Source organism: Chionomys nivalis, chromosome 23 (genome assembly GCF_950005125.1).
Source record: "Chionomys nivalis chromosome 23, mChiNiv1.1, whole genome shotgun sequence".
Classification (NCBI taxonomy): Eukaryota; Metazoa; Chordata; class Mammalia; order Rodentia; family Cricetidae; genus Chionomys; species Chionomys nivalis.
This window is the reverse complement of record NC_080108.1, coordinates 9,602,497-9,619,061: the sequence shown is the minus strand read 5'-3', so window position 1 is coordinate 9,619,061 and position 16,565 is coordinate 9,602,497. Positions and strand designations below refer to the sequence as shown.

The window sequence follows — 16,565 nt, the reverse complement described above, 5'->3', positions numbered from 1 at the left end:
ATGAAGTTTAATATTCAGGAGGATGCCTATATGTTTTTCTTTGGGTTCACCTTCTTATTTAGCTTCTCTAGGATCACGAATTATAGGCTCAATGTCCTTTATTTATGGCTAGAAATCAAATATGAGTGAGTACATCCCATGTTCCTCTTTTTGGGTCTGGCTTACCTCACTCAGGATAGTGTTTTCTATTTCCATCCATTTGCATGCAAAATTCAAGTCATTGTTTTTTACTGCTGAGTAGTACTCAAATATGTATATATTCCATACTTTCCTCATCCATTCTTCCATTGAAGGGCATCTAAGTTGTTTCCAGGTTCTGGCTATTACAAACAATGCTGCTATGAACATAGTTGAGCATATACTTTTGTTGTATGATAAGGCATCTCTTGGGTATATTCCAAAACATGTAAAAAACACCCTTACAGAAACTATATTCTTTTAGACACTGCCTGGCCCATTACCTGTAGCCTCTTATTGGCTAACTCTCACATCTTGATTAACCCATTTATAATAATCTGCGTAGCACCACGAGGTGGTGGCTTACCGGGAAAGATTAAGCATGTCTGACCTGGCAGCTGGCTCTACGGCGTCTGACTCACTTCCCTTCTTCCCAACATTCTGTTCTGTCTACTCCACCCACCTATGTTCTGACCTATCAGGCCAAGCAGTTTCTTTATTAATTAACCAATGAAAGCAACAGATAGATAGAAGACCCACCTACATCATGTTTTATTCTTTAAAACTATATTTTATAGCATTTCATAGTTAGAGGAATCTTCTCTTATTCTTTTGTTAACCTGAAGTCATCCTGCGAAAGGGAGGGCATGCTGGCACAGATGGGGCAGGCCTGTACAGGGCAGCTCAGAGGGGGAAAGGAGGCCTTGATTGGGTTAGCTCAAAGGTCAGTGCTGGAGGCTAACCTTAGGGACCTCCCCAGAGGGATTCTATTATTTCCCTATTTTGAACATTCTCAGGGTCTCTTCCAGCCACAGGGAACTCAATGTTTGTGAGGATTAAGAGGCTAAAATTTTGGCCACATTATCCCACAACAAGTGTAGTTAATGTTCCCCCCCTCCCAAAGAATTTTTTCAATTGTATAAACATTGGTCTCTGAAGACCAATGTGCATACATGAGACAATTTAAGTTTCCACTAGTGTTTGCCAATTCCTACTGCAACAGAAAATCTGCTACAATTCAAAGGTCTTTCAGCTTGGAGCACTCAAGCTCAAAGAACTGCTGTCCCAGGGGCTCCTCTTCCTCTTCAAAATACCTATTAAATCACCACATATTCTCCAATGTCCTTCCTTAGCCCCCCCCACCCCCTACCACCCTCCCTAGTAATAATCTTGACCTGTTGGAATTTTTTTTTTTTTCTGTTTTTTGGTAAAGATCTTTTTTAAGTCACTAAAATATCTTTCCATTGCTTCTCTAGGTACACTTTACAGAAAATATTTGAATGATTGTTTCACATAGTACACTGGTCAAGAAACACCAAGAACCAACAGTTTTGCTTTTTTTTTTTTTTTCTGTTTGTTTGTTTTTGTTTTTCAAGACAGGGTTTCTCTGTAGTTTTGGAGCCGGATCTGGAACTAACACTTGTAGACCAGGCTGGCCTCGAACTCACAGAGATCTGCCCATCTCTGCCTCCCAAGTGCTGGAATTAAAGGTGTGCACCACCACCGCCCAGCTCAGTTTTGCTTTTTAAATTCCAGTTCTGTACTCTCTCAGCCATGGAGCTTTGAGTGATGATAAGGGAGCCTTTCTCTGTTTTCAACTGACATGGGCAAGACAGCCGTGACTCATCCTACTTTGCTGGATTGCTAGAAAGGATTAAAAATAACACTAAAGCCAAAAGCATTTTAATAGTTTAAAATAAGCTCCCCAAAAGTAACAATATAAGCATGTATAAACATTTCTAAAGACAACAGAAAAGTTCCTAGGACACCATCTGTTGCTGTTGCTGTGTAGATGTATCGGCAACAACGTTGTCTAACACTTTATCTATGCGTTCAGACAACTTCCTTTCAAATTGTCAACTGAGCTGTGTATTTAAAATACTGGTAGTGGTTCCCACCTAAGTTACAGCACTCCAGAGGCTACTGAAATACAAATTTAGGCAGTAACACATTAGCATTGTTTTTTTGGAAACAAGATTATGGTAGTGACTTTCTTTCATTATTAACGAGATCATCTGAAATGACTTATTACAATCTACCCTGCTCATTTAATCATTTAATATGTCATATGCACTATAGATTATAACATTATTATAGTGGTCCACTCATGCAGTTTTAAAAGAAGTCCACACAAATCATAAAAGAAATAAAAATCTGGACATGAAAGTCCCATTCATCACATTGATTTACCACTTCACAGAGCAGTACCTCAGAGATCTTCGAGAACTGAATGATAGACGTATATTTGGAGAGCCATGGTATCTGAAAAACACCGAAAGCTCAGCTCTGTGCCTTTCTTGGCCTCCCTTGTAGGTAGAGACTTCAGTGTAAAGTAAACCACTTCATTTGTTGCTGTGTTTACAGTATGAAGGAAGTGTTAAGAAGCAGGAAGGCAGCTGGGAGGTGGTGAAGCAGTCCTTTAATCCAGCAGCTGGGCAATGGAAACAGGGATCTCTGTGAGTTCTAGGCCAGCCTGACCTAGAGAGCAAGTTCCAGGACAGGCTCTAAAGCTACAGAGAAAAACCAAAAACCAAAAGGGGGAAAAAAAGACAGCGACAAGGCTAATTGACCAAATTCACATTTAACTAAATCCCTCCAGACTACCATAGCTTTCTCAGAAAGAAGCCAACTTCCCTAATTTGGTTCCAAGAATAAGCATCGGCTTTCTGCCTATTAACAAGACTAAACAGTTCATTTAAAAAGTTGAATTCTAATCAAGTGCAAAGCTGCCAGGAAGCTGCAACCAAATAATGATACATTTTAAGTAGAAAATATTGGCATGTAGATTCAAATATAAAAATGGAGGATGTTAAATTTGATTATTACCTATGCCGAAGACACTTGATTTACACTTAAAAAACTTCCAGAAATAGCTAAAAGTACCAGTTACTACCCAGCAAAGTGGTTGGCATCCATGGGCTAATTCTCAGTGCCTTGTTCAAAGTCTCAACTATCAGGAAAGGAAAAACCACGAAAGCTTATTTAAACCGTTAATCATTTCTAGTTCCTTCCTATGCTCAGCAGAAGCAGGGCATAACCTATCCTCTTCCAGACTAGTGAAAACAGGAAGCAGCACAGAGGTAAAATTCTCTCTTTTCCTGGGCCACTAATTGAGTCTCTGCTCCAAAAGCTAGAACTTGACTATTTTAAGCTTAGAACCCTTTTTGGATTTATCAACTCAAAGTTTAAGGCATAAGTAAATGATCACACACACTCCACACATACACACTTATACACACACACTCACTCATACACACACACTCACACTCACTCATACACGCACACTCACACACATGCACACTCACACACACACTCATACATGCACATTCACTCATACACGCACACTCACACACACATGCACACTCACACACACTCATACACGCACACTCACACACACATGCACACTCACACATCCGCAAGCATATTTGATTTCTTTTCTTTTAAGTCATTTAACAAGTGGCCTGAGTGCTGGCCATAGTCTCTAAGGGCGCTGAAGTAGGAACATTTGAGAACCATTAAAAACAATATCACAATGAGGTATCTTTTTCAAGCTTCTTTCTTACAAAATTATTTATTAAGCCCATTATTTTCATGTTATTTGACACATATTGATTGACATACAGGGAATACAGTATCTTGTAATACAGATCAATGATCCCATCTTTTACAGAGCAGAAGGGAAGACAAACAGGCAATTACGACAAACAATGCTAAGCATTAGTGTACCGGAAGTCCTCTGGCGCATATCTACAATTTTTGTGTCCACTGATTTGCTCCCATTAACATTTAGAAACCAAATTACACAGAGAAACATAAAAAATTTTCCGTAGCAAGTACATTTGCGTCTGTAGCCAACAATATTTATAGACCTTGACAACCAGTTTTAAAATATCTAACTTTTTGAGGGTTCTGGAGGCTGGAAACTTGATAATATTTCCTAGAACAGAGAACTAAAGATATAGCGCATCCCTGGTCAATGTTTTCAGAACCCAAGAAAAATGACGTGTTGTCTGCTGGTTTGAATGAGGATACCTCCTCACCCCCAAAGGCTCACTGGCGTAAATACTTTGTCCCCCACTTGGTGGGACTGATTGGGAGGGATTAGGACTTGTGGCCTTGTTGGAGGAGGTGTGTCACTAAAGATGGATTTTGAGATTTCAGAAAATTCCACAATACTGGGATAGCTCTCTCTGCCTAGAGCTTGTGGTTCAAGAGGTGATCACTTCACCACCATGGACTCTAGCCCTCTGAAACGGTAAGCCAAATTTCTTTTATAGGTCTCTTTAGTCATGGTGTTTTATGGGAGCAATAGAAAAGTAGCTGATACGTCGTCGGCCAGCATTACTTTTAAAATGTCTGCAGAAGGAAAATGGAGTTCACTTCCCCAGACCTATAAAGTTCTATTTGCATTAGATTCTGAAGATAAAGAGAGAAAAATGGAAGGGCATCCTGGTGGATAAAGACACCAGACCATTTCTTTACAAGTATACACCAGAGGCACCTGCAGAGGACATGGAGAATTGTTCATGGCCTCTCTCCCACTAATGGCGTGGCGACCACATTCTAGATGTTGAAGACTATGGAAACTAGAGGTAGGATTTAGAAAAAAAAAAAACACCAAACCAGTAAATCAGACACGGCATAAAACCGCCAAGATGACTCAGAGATCACAAATCTTCTGAGCTAACTGAGCCACTGGAGAAGAGTGGGGAGGATAAAATGCACTATGTACCCATACACCTTTTCCATCTTCCAAGTCAGTTCTAATCCAAGGGAGAAGGAAATGACTCCACTGCTTAGCAGGAAAGAGCTGCAAGACAGCAATCAGGCTGAACAATAGTGCTATTAAGGAAAGGCCATTTCACAAGGGATTTCATTGGGCTTTACACTTAAGTTCAAAAGCCTGATTCTCAGTGAGTACGTGGGACAGCAAAGGGGAAAGACAAGTTAAAGTCACCTGCTTAGTGAAAGAACTCTGGTTCAAAGCAAGAAAGTGAGAGGGCTCAGGGGTACGGAGACCTAAACTGGAAAAACACTCTCCTAAGGCTTCAGTGACAGCCAAAGCAACATACACTCCACCCCACAAAACTAACCTTCACCATGTTTGTGCTGGAATTCACCAGAAAAACTACCCAACTGTGGCTCTAAAGACCATCTACTTCAGTGAGATCGCTTTTCTTTTACTTTTTAGCCCCAGGGAAGTCCTTAAGTTTGAAAGATTAGGAATGTCATTTTACAGTCAGAAACTCTTTTTTTTTTTTTTTTTTTAAATAAGCCAGGATGATATGTAAACCAGGCTGGCCTCCAACTTGTGATTCTCCTGCCTCTGCCTCCCAAGTGCTGGATATTAACAGCACATGACACAGTGTTCGATAGGTGAGTTTTTGGTTGTTTTCTTTCTTTTCCTCCTTTTTTTTTCTTTACTCAAGTTTTGTCTATTCTTTTTATTTGAAAGATTTATTTATTTATTACGTATACAGTGTTCTGCCTACATGTATACCTGCACACCAGAAGAGGATACCAAATCTCATTATAGATGGTTGTGAGCCACCATGTGGTTGCTGGGAACTGAACTCAGGACCTCTGGAAGAGCAGCCAGTGAACTATCTTTCCAGCCCCACTGTCAGAAACTCTTATGAGCTTAAACTTTCTAAGAGGCTAACCATTGCTATCTGTGAAAAGAAATGAGGCCCATCAATTTTATAGGACTTTCAGATATATAGTATGTCAACGTCTTAGCAAAAAGCTATCACCTAATTTAAAAAAAAATGAAACAGAAGAAGAAAAAAGAAGAGAGAAGAGAAAAACAATAGAAAAGGAAGACATTGATCACATCATCTTTCTGGCTGGGGGCACTGCAGGGGACCACTGTCTGCAAGAAGATACACCTTTCGTATTTAGCTAAGAAAACATCTTTCCTCCTTCCTGGGAACCATCTTCCCTTCAATAGCTAGCCTCTGCCCATTTCAGGTCATCTCAAAGCCTTCTTTTCTTCTACTATAGGTTTGGGAGTTCCTGAAGGTAATTAGAGAAACTGAAGGCACCCGGGAAAAGTGAGTTAACTGGGAGCAAAATGTTCACCGTGACACAACAGAAAAAGAAGGTCCACAAACCCAAAACCAAAATCCTGTCGAGTTTGGAGAAACCTTTTTAGCATAACAGTATTCATCCAAGGAAAGAAAGAAATAAGACTTAGGAAAATGCTAAACGCTGAAGCCCCCTGAGACTTCATCTCTTCCACGGGGTTTTTCCTTCTTTCTGTGCAGTTTCTGGTTGCTCACATTCCACAGTGGTGACCACTGTTTTCCAAGGAAACGTTCAGGATGGCAGCTGCCTTGGAGGGAGGTCACCAGGACTCCTTTGCATGTTACATGCAAACAGATTCCAGAAGGGACTGTAGCTGCCATGGCCTCCGCTAGCTGCTAGAGGTAGATCCAGGTGTTTGCCTCTTAAACCAAAGTCTGTTCTTGGCTGTGGTATTTAAAGAGCCTCCCAACAGATGATCTATTTAATAACTACAAGACAAAAGCTAGGGTTACAAGCCAACAAAGATCACACCATCTATCTTAACACTTTATCACAGTAACTTTTGTCAAGCAAAAAGAAAAAAAAAAACAGCAATACCAGCACTACTATATTAGGTGTTGGTAGCTATTGAGCTCAATACTGAAAAAGCATCCAGGCAACATGCTTGCAAAGCACATGCATCTACATGACTGCGTCTCTAAAATGCCAGTATGCTGAAGCAACACGCTAAATCCTAGCGGCTTAGGCCCATAGCATGCATCTCCTACACATCTAAATGTAGCCCCAGTGCTGCTTGGGTGTGTTTGCAGGTACCACGGTACATGCTTAGGAAAAAAGACTAGGGTAGAATTTTATAAACGGTACTGAGAAAGCAGTGGATATACTCTGGGGCGGTTTCCTGTTCAGTCTTCCTCCTCAAGTACCACCGTGCAATATCTTAGAATTCTGTGCCATTCCAAACTAAAGGAAACTTAACACAGTCTCTCCTCATCCAGGTCCCTGAAGAACCAAGAAGGTGCCCATTGTGCTCATTTCGAGCTGGTTTTAGAGGATGCCTGACATTCTCTAAATTATGGGAAGATGCAGTCCAGGAGCAGTTCCTTTCTGGTAATATGGACTGCTGCGGACCCATTACAAAGACTGGATAATGTGGCTACAAGGATGGTGGTGCTTTCGAGACCCATTCTCACTTCTCTTTTTCCAGCTGGCTTTTTAGGACTTAGTAAGCAAGAAAAGGAGGAAGGACGAGGAGAAGCAATATTATTTTCAAACACAAAAGGGGTAAGACATCTCATTGATTTGATTTGCTCACCATTCATTCTTCCCATCAAATCCTATGTGAGTAACAATTTAAATATTCATTCTGAAGATATGAAGTGAGTGAGCCAAAAGCATCCTTCTTTTCCTCGTCGACATTCTAGTCTTTTAGTAGAAAGAAGCTGCTTTACAAAAGATGAAAGGCAACTTGGGGATGGGGACCAGTATGCCAATTCATTTTAAAAGCGCCACCTCCTCTCTAAAAGACATACAAAACTGTGACCTCCCTCTTACAGCTTAGAACCATAGCATGTGTCTCCTATACATGTGAATGTAGTTGTCATGCTGCTTACATGTATGTCTTGGCACGAGGGGATATACTATTCATGGTTCCTCCTTGAGGGAGTCTTTGGGGAAAGGAATAAACAAGCTAGGACAGCTTAGTCACTTTACAAATGTGACCTGCATGTTATCCAGCCTTTGTCAGCTTGGTCTTCTCCTCCTTGGGTTCACGTCTACTATGACACTTGGGATTCGATGGTGCAATCGGAGCACATGAGATCGGCAAGTTACATAAAGCAGCAGAGAAAGTCAAGGTGGCAGGAAAGCCAGCTCAAGCAAGGATGCGTAGGAAAACAACAATCTGTGCATTCTCCTTCCCCCGCAAGAATAAATAGGCATTGATTTGCATAAGACAACAGGGCAGCAGAAAGCTGGCTCAACAGTGAAGACAAAGATATTTCAATTGTGCTCACCCAGTTTGTTCCTCAGATGTGGCAAATCATATATTCCCACAGTTCCCAGCTGCATGAACAACTGACTGATAAAATCAGTGACATCCTATGAAGAGTTTACATTGGTAAACTGAGTCACAATACAATTCCGCATCAATTAGAAAATACACATGAGACGTGCATGGTTTTGATATTGACCCTTCACCAAACGAGAAAGTCTCATCTTAAAAAATAAACCTTGTCTTTAATATAAAGAATTTATATATATATTTTTAAAAAAGAACATCTATTGCAAAAACAATTGTCCTAAAAAATAAACCCAGAAGGCACAGTGAAAAACTAGTACACAGTTCTCAAATCCTTTCTTGTGGAAATGCAATCGACATTTCTGATCGGGATGAATAGTTTCAATTTTTGCAAATTGCTAGCATACGAACTGCGGAATTCAAAACCTGACATGGGCTTCTCCATATGTTGCTCTGGCTCTAAGTAACAGCTTGCTTTATGAAGCCAGTGGTGGTGGCATCTTTTTATTATTATTATTTGTTGTTCTATAATTAAATTAAAACTGGGGGGGGCAAAATAAAGTGTTCAATAATTGAAAAGTTGAACTTGACTACCACGAAAATAAAAGGTAAAGGCATAATAAATGGCTCAGGGTAACAACAGTGACTGCTGGGAAACCTGTAGGCCCGAGTTTAATCCTCAGGACCCTCATTGTGGACGGAAAGAAACTGTGATTCTTTCTATAGGTTGCCTTCTGACTGACTATCCAGAAGCTACGACCCACAAAGCGCCTCCCAATCCCAACCAAACTCACGATCCCCCCAAAATAAATAAATATAACAAAAATATTTAGTCATAACAAATCTATTTTCCCTCTGTATTTTTTTTCTACCCTTTGAATAGCTATCTTCAAAACAAGATGAGGTTCTTTCCTACCCCTCTCTTCCCCACTACCTCAGAGGAGATAAAGTGAGGGGGAGAAAAGGGTAGTAACTTATTCTCCTCCAAGACACTGTTTGGGGCTGGCTGAGTTTGTTTACGCGTCCTCTGGACGGCTTGGTTGGGCTTGTCATACAGTGGAGCTTTATATAGCTTGCCACAAAAACCGATGAAAGCCCATAAAAACACGAAGAAAGGAACAGTAGCCACCGCCGATGCCATAAAGTCAGACATAATCACCGCTGTCTATATTCTGCCTGAGTGTTTCTTTGGGTGTGTGTCTGTGTGTTTTATAGGAGGCCAGCTGCTTTTTAATACGCAGAGGTGTAACTGTGTCATGGGGACAAGGAGAACTGGCTAATAACTGCCATTATAATCCGCCAGTGCAGAACATGGCCGCAGGGAGGACCTTCACACTTCCAAGGCGGTTCCATTTGGTCACTCGCCTATTCCTCTGTTTTGTTTTACAGGAGGTTATAAAGGGCGTAGGTCCCTGCCTGGATGGGCGTTCAGGTCAGAAAACTGCCTTGAAGAAATAGGAAAAGGAGACCTCTTAGGAGCATTCTGTTCAACTTGAACTATGCAAACTTGAAGGCATGTGCAAAACCACACAGGGGCTAGTTCGGTTTCAACCTACTATAATTTAAGTCATTGAAAACCAAATTTTTGCACTCGGGAGGCAGAGGCAGGCGGATCTCTGTGAGTTCGAGACCAGCCTGGTCTACAAGAGCTAGTTCCAGGACAGGCTCCAAAACCACAGAGAAACCCTGTCTCGAAAAAAAAATAAATAAATAAAAAATAAAAATAAAAACCAAATTTTTTTCTTAGTTTTTTGCTGTTGTTGTTTAGGAATCTCCCCGAGAAATGCTATTCTTTCAGCTAATGCCCCAGTAAGATATGAATAATGCAAGGTGCCACAAAGAGATCGACATTAGCCACCCTAAGGCAAGGTGGAATTCAGAGAACGAGGGGGAGGCCGGGTCTGCTCTTGCGCTGTACAAAAGGACTGAGTGATGAACGTCCTGCACACGTGCACCAGCTACGCAATAAACTCCGGCAGGACAACAGGCAGACGTCACACAGATGTGGTGGGGAGCACGTCACACGGTCTTAGCTAATGGGAAGCTTTAGAAATCCATCTGTTCTGTAGCATAATAAAAGACAGAATTGCAATGGCAGCATATGCAGCAATTTTTTGTTAGATATTCACGTAGGAGTTGGATTGAGCAAATGCAGTTTACGTGCTACACTCAAAACCGATGCTATTTATCCATTTTAAGCCAGGCCTGTTGCCACACCTGTAACCCAGGAAGAATTTCAAGTTCAAGGTTAGCCTGGACAACAAATCAAGACCTTCTCTCAAAAATACAAAACAAATGAAAGACCAAATTTAAAATACTAGTTCAAAAAGTATTTCCTATGCCGTTAGGAAAAAGCCTATGTATTCTATTCAGTGAACAGGTTTATATTGCTTGAGTCACACATTCCTCAAAGCATCGTTCCCCAGCGCTGTAGGAAACTCCCTGATGTTTATGATAAAATCCAACCAGCTTTGGGGCAACAAAGTCACCCAAGGTATCTGACTCTGTGTTTATCTGTAGCCACTCCACTTTACAATTTTGCTTGAAATTTTAAAAACTTTTCCTCAGTACTGCTGCTGTATTTGCTATTAAAATGTTCTAAAAGTTTAGTTACGTATTACACTGTGTAAGTGCAAAGGGCTGTACTCGGCCATGCTGCATGTGTGGAGATTACAGACAACTTTGTGGATCTCTGTCTACCTTTATCTGGGTTCCAGGCTCTAACTTGGGTCACCTGATCTGTGTAGCAACCTTTGCAAACTTTGCTCGTCTGGAATTATTTGATTACATTAAAACATATCTCAGAAACAAAAATCCCATATATTTTATCCACCGCTTGTTGAAAGTATCATCTTTATCACCAGACCCAACTAAGCACAGTGCTTGTTTTTTTCCTGCGGCAAAAGGAAACATGGCCTTACTAATGGTTCTTGAAAATGGCCACCTTAGTCCACATATATAAAAAAATCACTTAGGTAAGAGCTATCTTCCTACTTAATGAGAGAATAAGCACGTGTCTAACACCATCCAGAGGTGTGAGGCTCCAACAATCCCTGACTGACTGGTCGTTTCCCTAGACATTGCCTCTTTCTGCTAGGCTGGATAACACATTTGCCTTTATTTGGTTTTAAAATTAGTTCTTTGGACCTAATGTGATTAACATCCCCATGCTCTGGCAAAATATTCAACCTGCCTACACTGATCTGAAAAAAAAAAAGTACAGCATGCTCCAACTCCTCATTCAGCTGCCAGATAGCCCCACTTTCCCTGACAAGAAAGACTGCGGGAAATGGCCCGAAACTATTTCTGATTACTATGCCTCTGGTAGTTAAATGGTGATCTTACCAGTTTTTCGTCCCCAGGATTTGGCAGTAGTTTTCTAAGACAAGTGGATAGATTATTTATTCATCTATTTATAGCCCATTCCTACCTTCCCAATATTTTACTCAACTTATTTCCAAACCGAGTTCAAGTTCATTCATTCCGTTCTTTCTTTATTTTTTAGCAAATATACTAATTATTTCCTGTGTGTTGATAAGAGATAGAGGAAGAAGAAAACCACCAAGACAGTAAATTACGGCACATTTCAGGGCTGATAATGAAAACTAAGAATCTTTTTTTGTGTGTGTGCTTTTGTTTGCTAAGTCAACAGGCAAATTTGATCTGAAGGCTAAGAACTTTGAAAGGAATGTACCTATACAAACGGTCTAAAAGCCCAATTTGATCTGAATGCTAAAATCTTTGAAAGGCATGTACCTATACAAATGGTCTAGAAGCCCCAGGCCCTGAATATGAGGTAGACCAGAACAGCAATAGACATGTTAAAGTAGCCCAGGGAAAGACTATAAAGCTTCAACCCTACACAAAGAACTACAGGCAACTAAAGAATTCTGAGAAGGGGAGAAAGTCTTCCTCAGGGAAGCTGATACCAAATAATGTCAAACAGGCTCAGAAAGCTATACTTATATATTTAGGAACGTGTGTGTGTGTGTGTGTGTGTGTGTGTATACATAATATATACATACATTTATGGACATAGCAAGAAATAATGAAAATTAGAGACCATGAATTTGAAAAAGAGAAAGGAAGAGTATATAGGTGGATTTGGAGGGAGGAAACAGAAGGGGGAAATGATGTATATCAAAACAAACAAACAAACAAACAAAAACCTAGGCCCATTCAAATACACACTGAGAACTAATTCAGACTGAATACACCCCCCCATGCAATCGAAACATGAGATTCAGATGCTGTTAGGATGGATTTTAGTGCAATGCTAGGAGACGTTCTTAAAAATAGTTAACAGCTAGTCATACTTGAGCTTGAACTAATCAGATAGGCTCCAAGCTGACAGTTCCCAGACTGGTTCTTCCTAGCTAGACAGTTACCAGAGAGAAATTAAGCATTCTGGATCTCTTTCTTTCATTTATTTACTTTATTTATTTAAAGAGAAGTCTGCATTAAAATATTTCTGGAAGTAATTATTCTAAGAAATATGTTTGGCTCAGAAGACTATATCCTGGTGATAAGTCATGTCACATGAGAAATCAAACTGCAAGGTCTATGCTGTCTGTTGCCACTTTTAACAGATGCATTCCCCGTTTCCCAGAAGTCTCTATAAACGGTCTATCCTTACCGGATGCTCCAGCGGCTGCAAGGCTCCATGGAAAACTCTGTATATATATATTATTCCAAGTATAATGAGAAACAGCTGCTTCAGTCTCAATTTACTTGAATCCCTGAATATTAAGCCTATAGGAAAAGTTTCAACTCTTCCTAAAGAACACATGGGAGCCACAGAGTCTAGAGAGTCCCACCCTTTGTAACCCAGAGAGAGCTCCTAATAGATGCAGGGCGTTTGAATACAGGCACACACAATGGTTCTTTACTAGTCGAAGAAATCAAACTCTTGCTGTGTCAGATAGCTTGTCTTTTGTTTTAATCAGCCCAAGGAGCATAATGACTTTTATGTATCCCCCCTCTCTCTCTCTAACCAAGTAAATTATTTACATTAGCATATGTAATACATTTTAATACTCCAATGAGCTCTTGAGGTCAGTCTCTCAGAGGCAGGAGGTCATGATTAAAAGGACAGCATCAATCCAGAAAAGGAAATTCATCATCTCCTATCCTTGCTACAGGTTCCACGCAAAGCCAGTGACTGAGGGAACATTTAAAACTAATAAAAACTTTCCCACAGTTAGATTATATATATAAACAAAAGACTATACATTTTTAAATATACAATCAAACTTACCCAAATTTTAATTTTGAAATGTCAATTTTACAATATCCAACATGTCTTAGAAAACTAGCATTGATTCTGGTTCTGTTCTTGGTCTAAAAATAACACTCCAGGAGGCCCCTAATCAGGAGACATTCTAGATAAGCAATGACTGGGAACAGTAAACTAACCTTGAAAAAGGCAAACCATTTGTAGTCGTTCAGCACAATCTCGAAGCCTTGGTTGTAAATGAGGGTGAAATGCCCAGAATTGCCAAATTCATCATATGCTGTATCCAACTTCTTAAGGTGTACCACGACCTCTGCATTCTTTTCTCTTGGTTCTAAAGAAAATGAAACGGAAAACACATGAAAGTTGACTGAACACCTAGGGAGTGCATCACCTCAATAATTTTGAGGTTAAGTTATTTTCCTACCTTGCAACCTAACTGGGATTCATGATCTATCTGGCTCATGAAATAATTGGGCTTTGCTGGACCCCATAGCACAAACTCAGCAGTGGGGATACAGGCACAGGCAGGTTTCTAGGAGACTAGCCTGGACTACAGAGTGAGTTCTAGGCCATACAGGGTTACATGGTGAGATTCTTTCCAAAAAGACTTCTTCAAAAGTTTCAATTCTGCTTCCTCTGTATTGTGGTGGAGGGGTCTGGACAAGCCTATGAAGTGAGGCTTCTGAAGAATACAGAGCTGACCACCATGCAACCAAAGGCTGGAGAGATGGATCAACGGTTAAGAGTACTGACTGCTCTTCCGGAGGACTCAGGTTCAGTCCCCAGCATCCACATGGCAGTTCCCGGGTACCTGACACCCTCATACAGTCATGCATGAAGACAAAACACCAATGCACATAACAAACAAGTAAACAAACAAGCAAAAAAAATAAGAATTGACAGGTAGGGGTGGCACAGAAGCCTTTAATCCCAGCACTCAGGAGGCAGAGGCAGGCCTGGTCTACAAAGCAAGTTTCAGGACAACCATGACAACATAGAGAGACCCTGTCTTGAAAAACAAAAACAAAAACAAACAAACAAAAAACAACAAAAAGGTGTGCCTATGTGTTGTGACTCAGTAGTAGAATGCTAATCTAGCAAAGAATGGGGGGAGGGGGCTGTTCAAAATTGCAGAAAGGAACAGGGGAAAGACAAAAACTACTGATTAAAAAAAGGAAGACCATAGAAATACAGCAGCTTTCAAATCCTAAGGACGAGTTGACTCTGCGGAGACAGGAAGTGATCTGTTCAAGGAGATGCCACGCCTCTCTCCTCAACCTCTGTAAAAACCAACACCTTGGTCTGAATCCTTCCAAAGACTCAGAAAACACGAGGCTTAGAATACATATAACTAATTTGAATTGATAGGTATTAAAGTTTAACTTTCATAAGAACAGGGAGGGGTGAGATCTTTGCGTGCCTTTAATTGTTGCTTAGGGGCAAAAGGAGGTTTGTAGGCAGAGAGGCTACAAGAGAAGCATTCAGCTAAGAACATCTGCAGAGCTCGGCATTTCTGTCTTTCAGATCAACACCCTGGAGGATGGCTATGAAAACTCCTTCTGTCTTATATCCACGCTTAAACTTAGAAAAGAAACAATAGTAGATACCGCCCAGGACTAGGCAAAGCCTCTAGTCACCTGGAATTAATTAAAATGAGTCTTTTTTTTTTTCTAGAGTGGGAGTGGGGACAGGGGTGGGGGTGACGGTGTGTAACAGCTTTTACTCTACTGACAAGGTGACTACAGCCTGACAGCGGAGACCAGAAGTGTCCCTTTTCTGTACTAGTATCCTAGGGACGAGCAGTTAGTCTTGCAGCACGTGGAACGCCCCGGTGTTTGCTCACTACAGACTCGCAGCGAGCCTTCCCCCGAGCGAGGCACTGTGCTTGGTTCCCGGCAAATCCAAATACTGCAAGGGTAAAGGTGACAAAAGAAACAGAAAGGGGAAAAAAAAAAAAGCTTTTGTTTATCTCTTGCAGTCTTCAAACAGAACAGCAACCTGAAGTATCGAGGAAAGAAGCAGGTAGCAGAGACTGAGTTTAAAATCGTTCCTGTCCCAGTCTCGCGGTGGCGAGCGGGGGTTCCCAGATCCCCAAATAAAACAACTAACAACCCTAACAACAACGTGCTACGTTCTACCGAGTCTGAGGTCAACAGGGTTTTTGAAAACAAGAGCCTGCCAGACTGAAGTGGAAGATGAAGAAAGAAGGTCTCCACTTTTTTCTAAGAAATCAACTCAAACAGTTTAAAAAAAAAATGCGAACTTTTCTCGAAAACACGAGTTGTGAGAAATTCAAGAAAGTTAAGTGCCAAGTTCTCAGCAACTCCAATTCAACTTGGCGGCCCTGGCTCATCTGATCCCCCAAGGGACCGGTCTTCTGCTAACTTCCCAGTCACCCACAAACGCCGGCCCCAAGATAGGGGACTCAGGGACAGAAAAGGACGACTAGAGGGGATCCCGGGACGCGGCTTACCCATCACCGAGCAGTTAATGTCGCTTCGGGGACGTCTGGGGCCCACCTGGAAGACCCAGGTGCCCAGCAGGTCAGGGTAGGTGCAGTTGGCAGGTGTGTCGGAGCGCACCGTGCACACTCCCAAGAGCACCAGCAACAGGGCGGCGCGCCCCAAGTAGAGCCAGGGACCCATGGCTGATGGCGCCCGGGAAGCCGAGAGCAGTGAAAGCAAGAAATGGAGCACCGAGCGATGGGAATCAGGCGACCCTAGCGGCTCGCGCCTTAAAATACCCAAGAGCCCGGAAACCCTAAACTCAGGGGCGGGGTTACAGGGCACTGAGAACCGAACGAAGTTGAAGGGGGGGGGGGAGGAGCGGCGAGGCTGGGAGGACGGCAGAGGGGGGGGTGCTGGCGTGAGGGCGGGGTAGGGTGTGACTAGGTGAGGCCAGACTAGCTGGGAAGAGCTGGGTGGGTAGAAGGCAAGGTGGCCAGAGGAAATTAGAGATAGGGCGGGGTGGGGATGGACACCACGTGTGTGTGTGTGTGGGGGGGGTGCGGAGGGCAGGACAACCTCTGCCCTTCACCGGCTGAGAGCTCTGAGGGGTCTGGCCAGATTGCTGAGTTTTGTAATGCCAGTGTGATTAAAATAGAACCTA

General features: G+C 41.8%; 1 protein-coding gene across 2 annotated transcripts in view; it reads right to left on the bottom strand.

The window, feature by feature from the left end:
- Ctsc (cathepsin C) overlaps positions 1-16,190 on the bottom strand; it is a 34,013-nt gene extending 17,823 nt beyond the window's left edge. The window contains exons 1-4 of one of the 2 annotated variants that reach the window (XM_057756448.1): positions 15,931-16,190; positions 13,637-13,788; positions 8,217-8,301; positions 3,735-6,692 (exon numbers count right to left, since the gene is read on the bottom strand). In XM_057756448.1, coding sequence (XP_057612431.1) covers positions 6,682-6,692; positions 8,217-8,301; positions 13,637-13,788; positions 15,931-16,102 — 420 coding nt within the window. In that variant the 5' untranslated portion in view covers positions 16,103-16,190 and the 3' untranslated portion in view covers positions 3,735-6,681. Of the gene's footprint in view, positions 1-3,734; positions 6,693-8,216; positions 8,302-13,636; positions 13,789-15,930 lie in introns of those variants that run through there. The other variant, XM_057756447.1, reaches the window with a different exon arrangement.
- Positions 16,191-16,565: the final 375 nt, after the last annotated feature.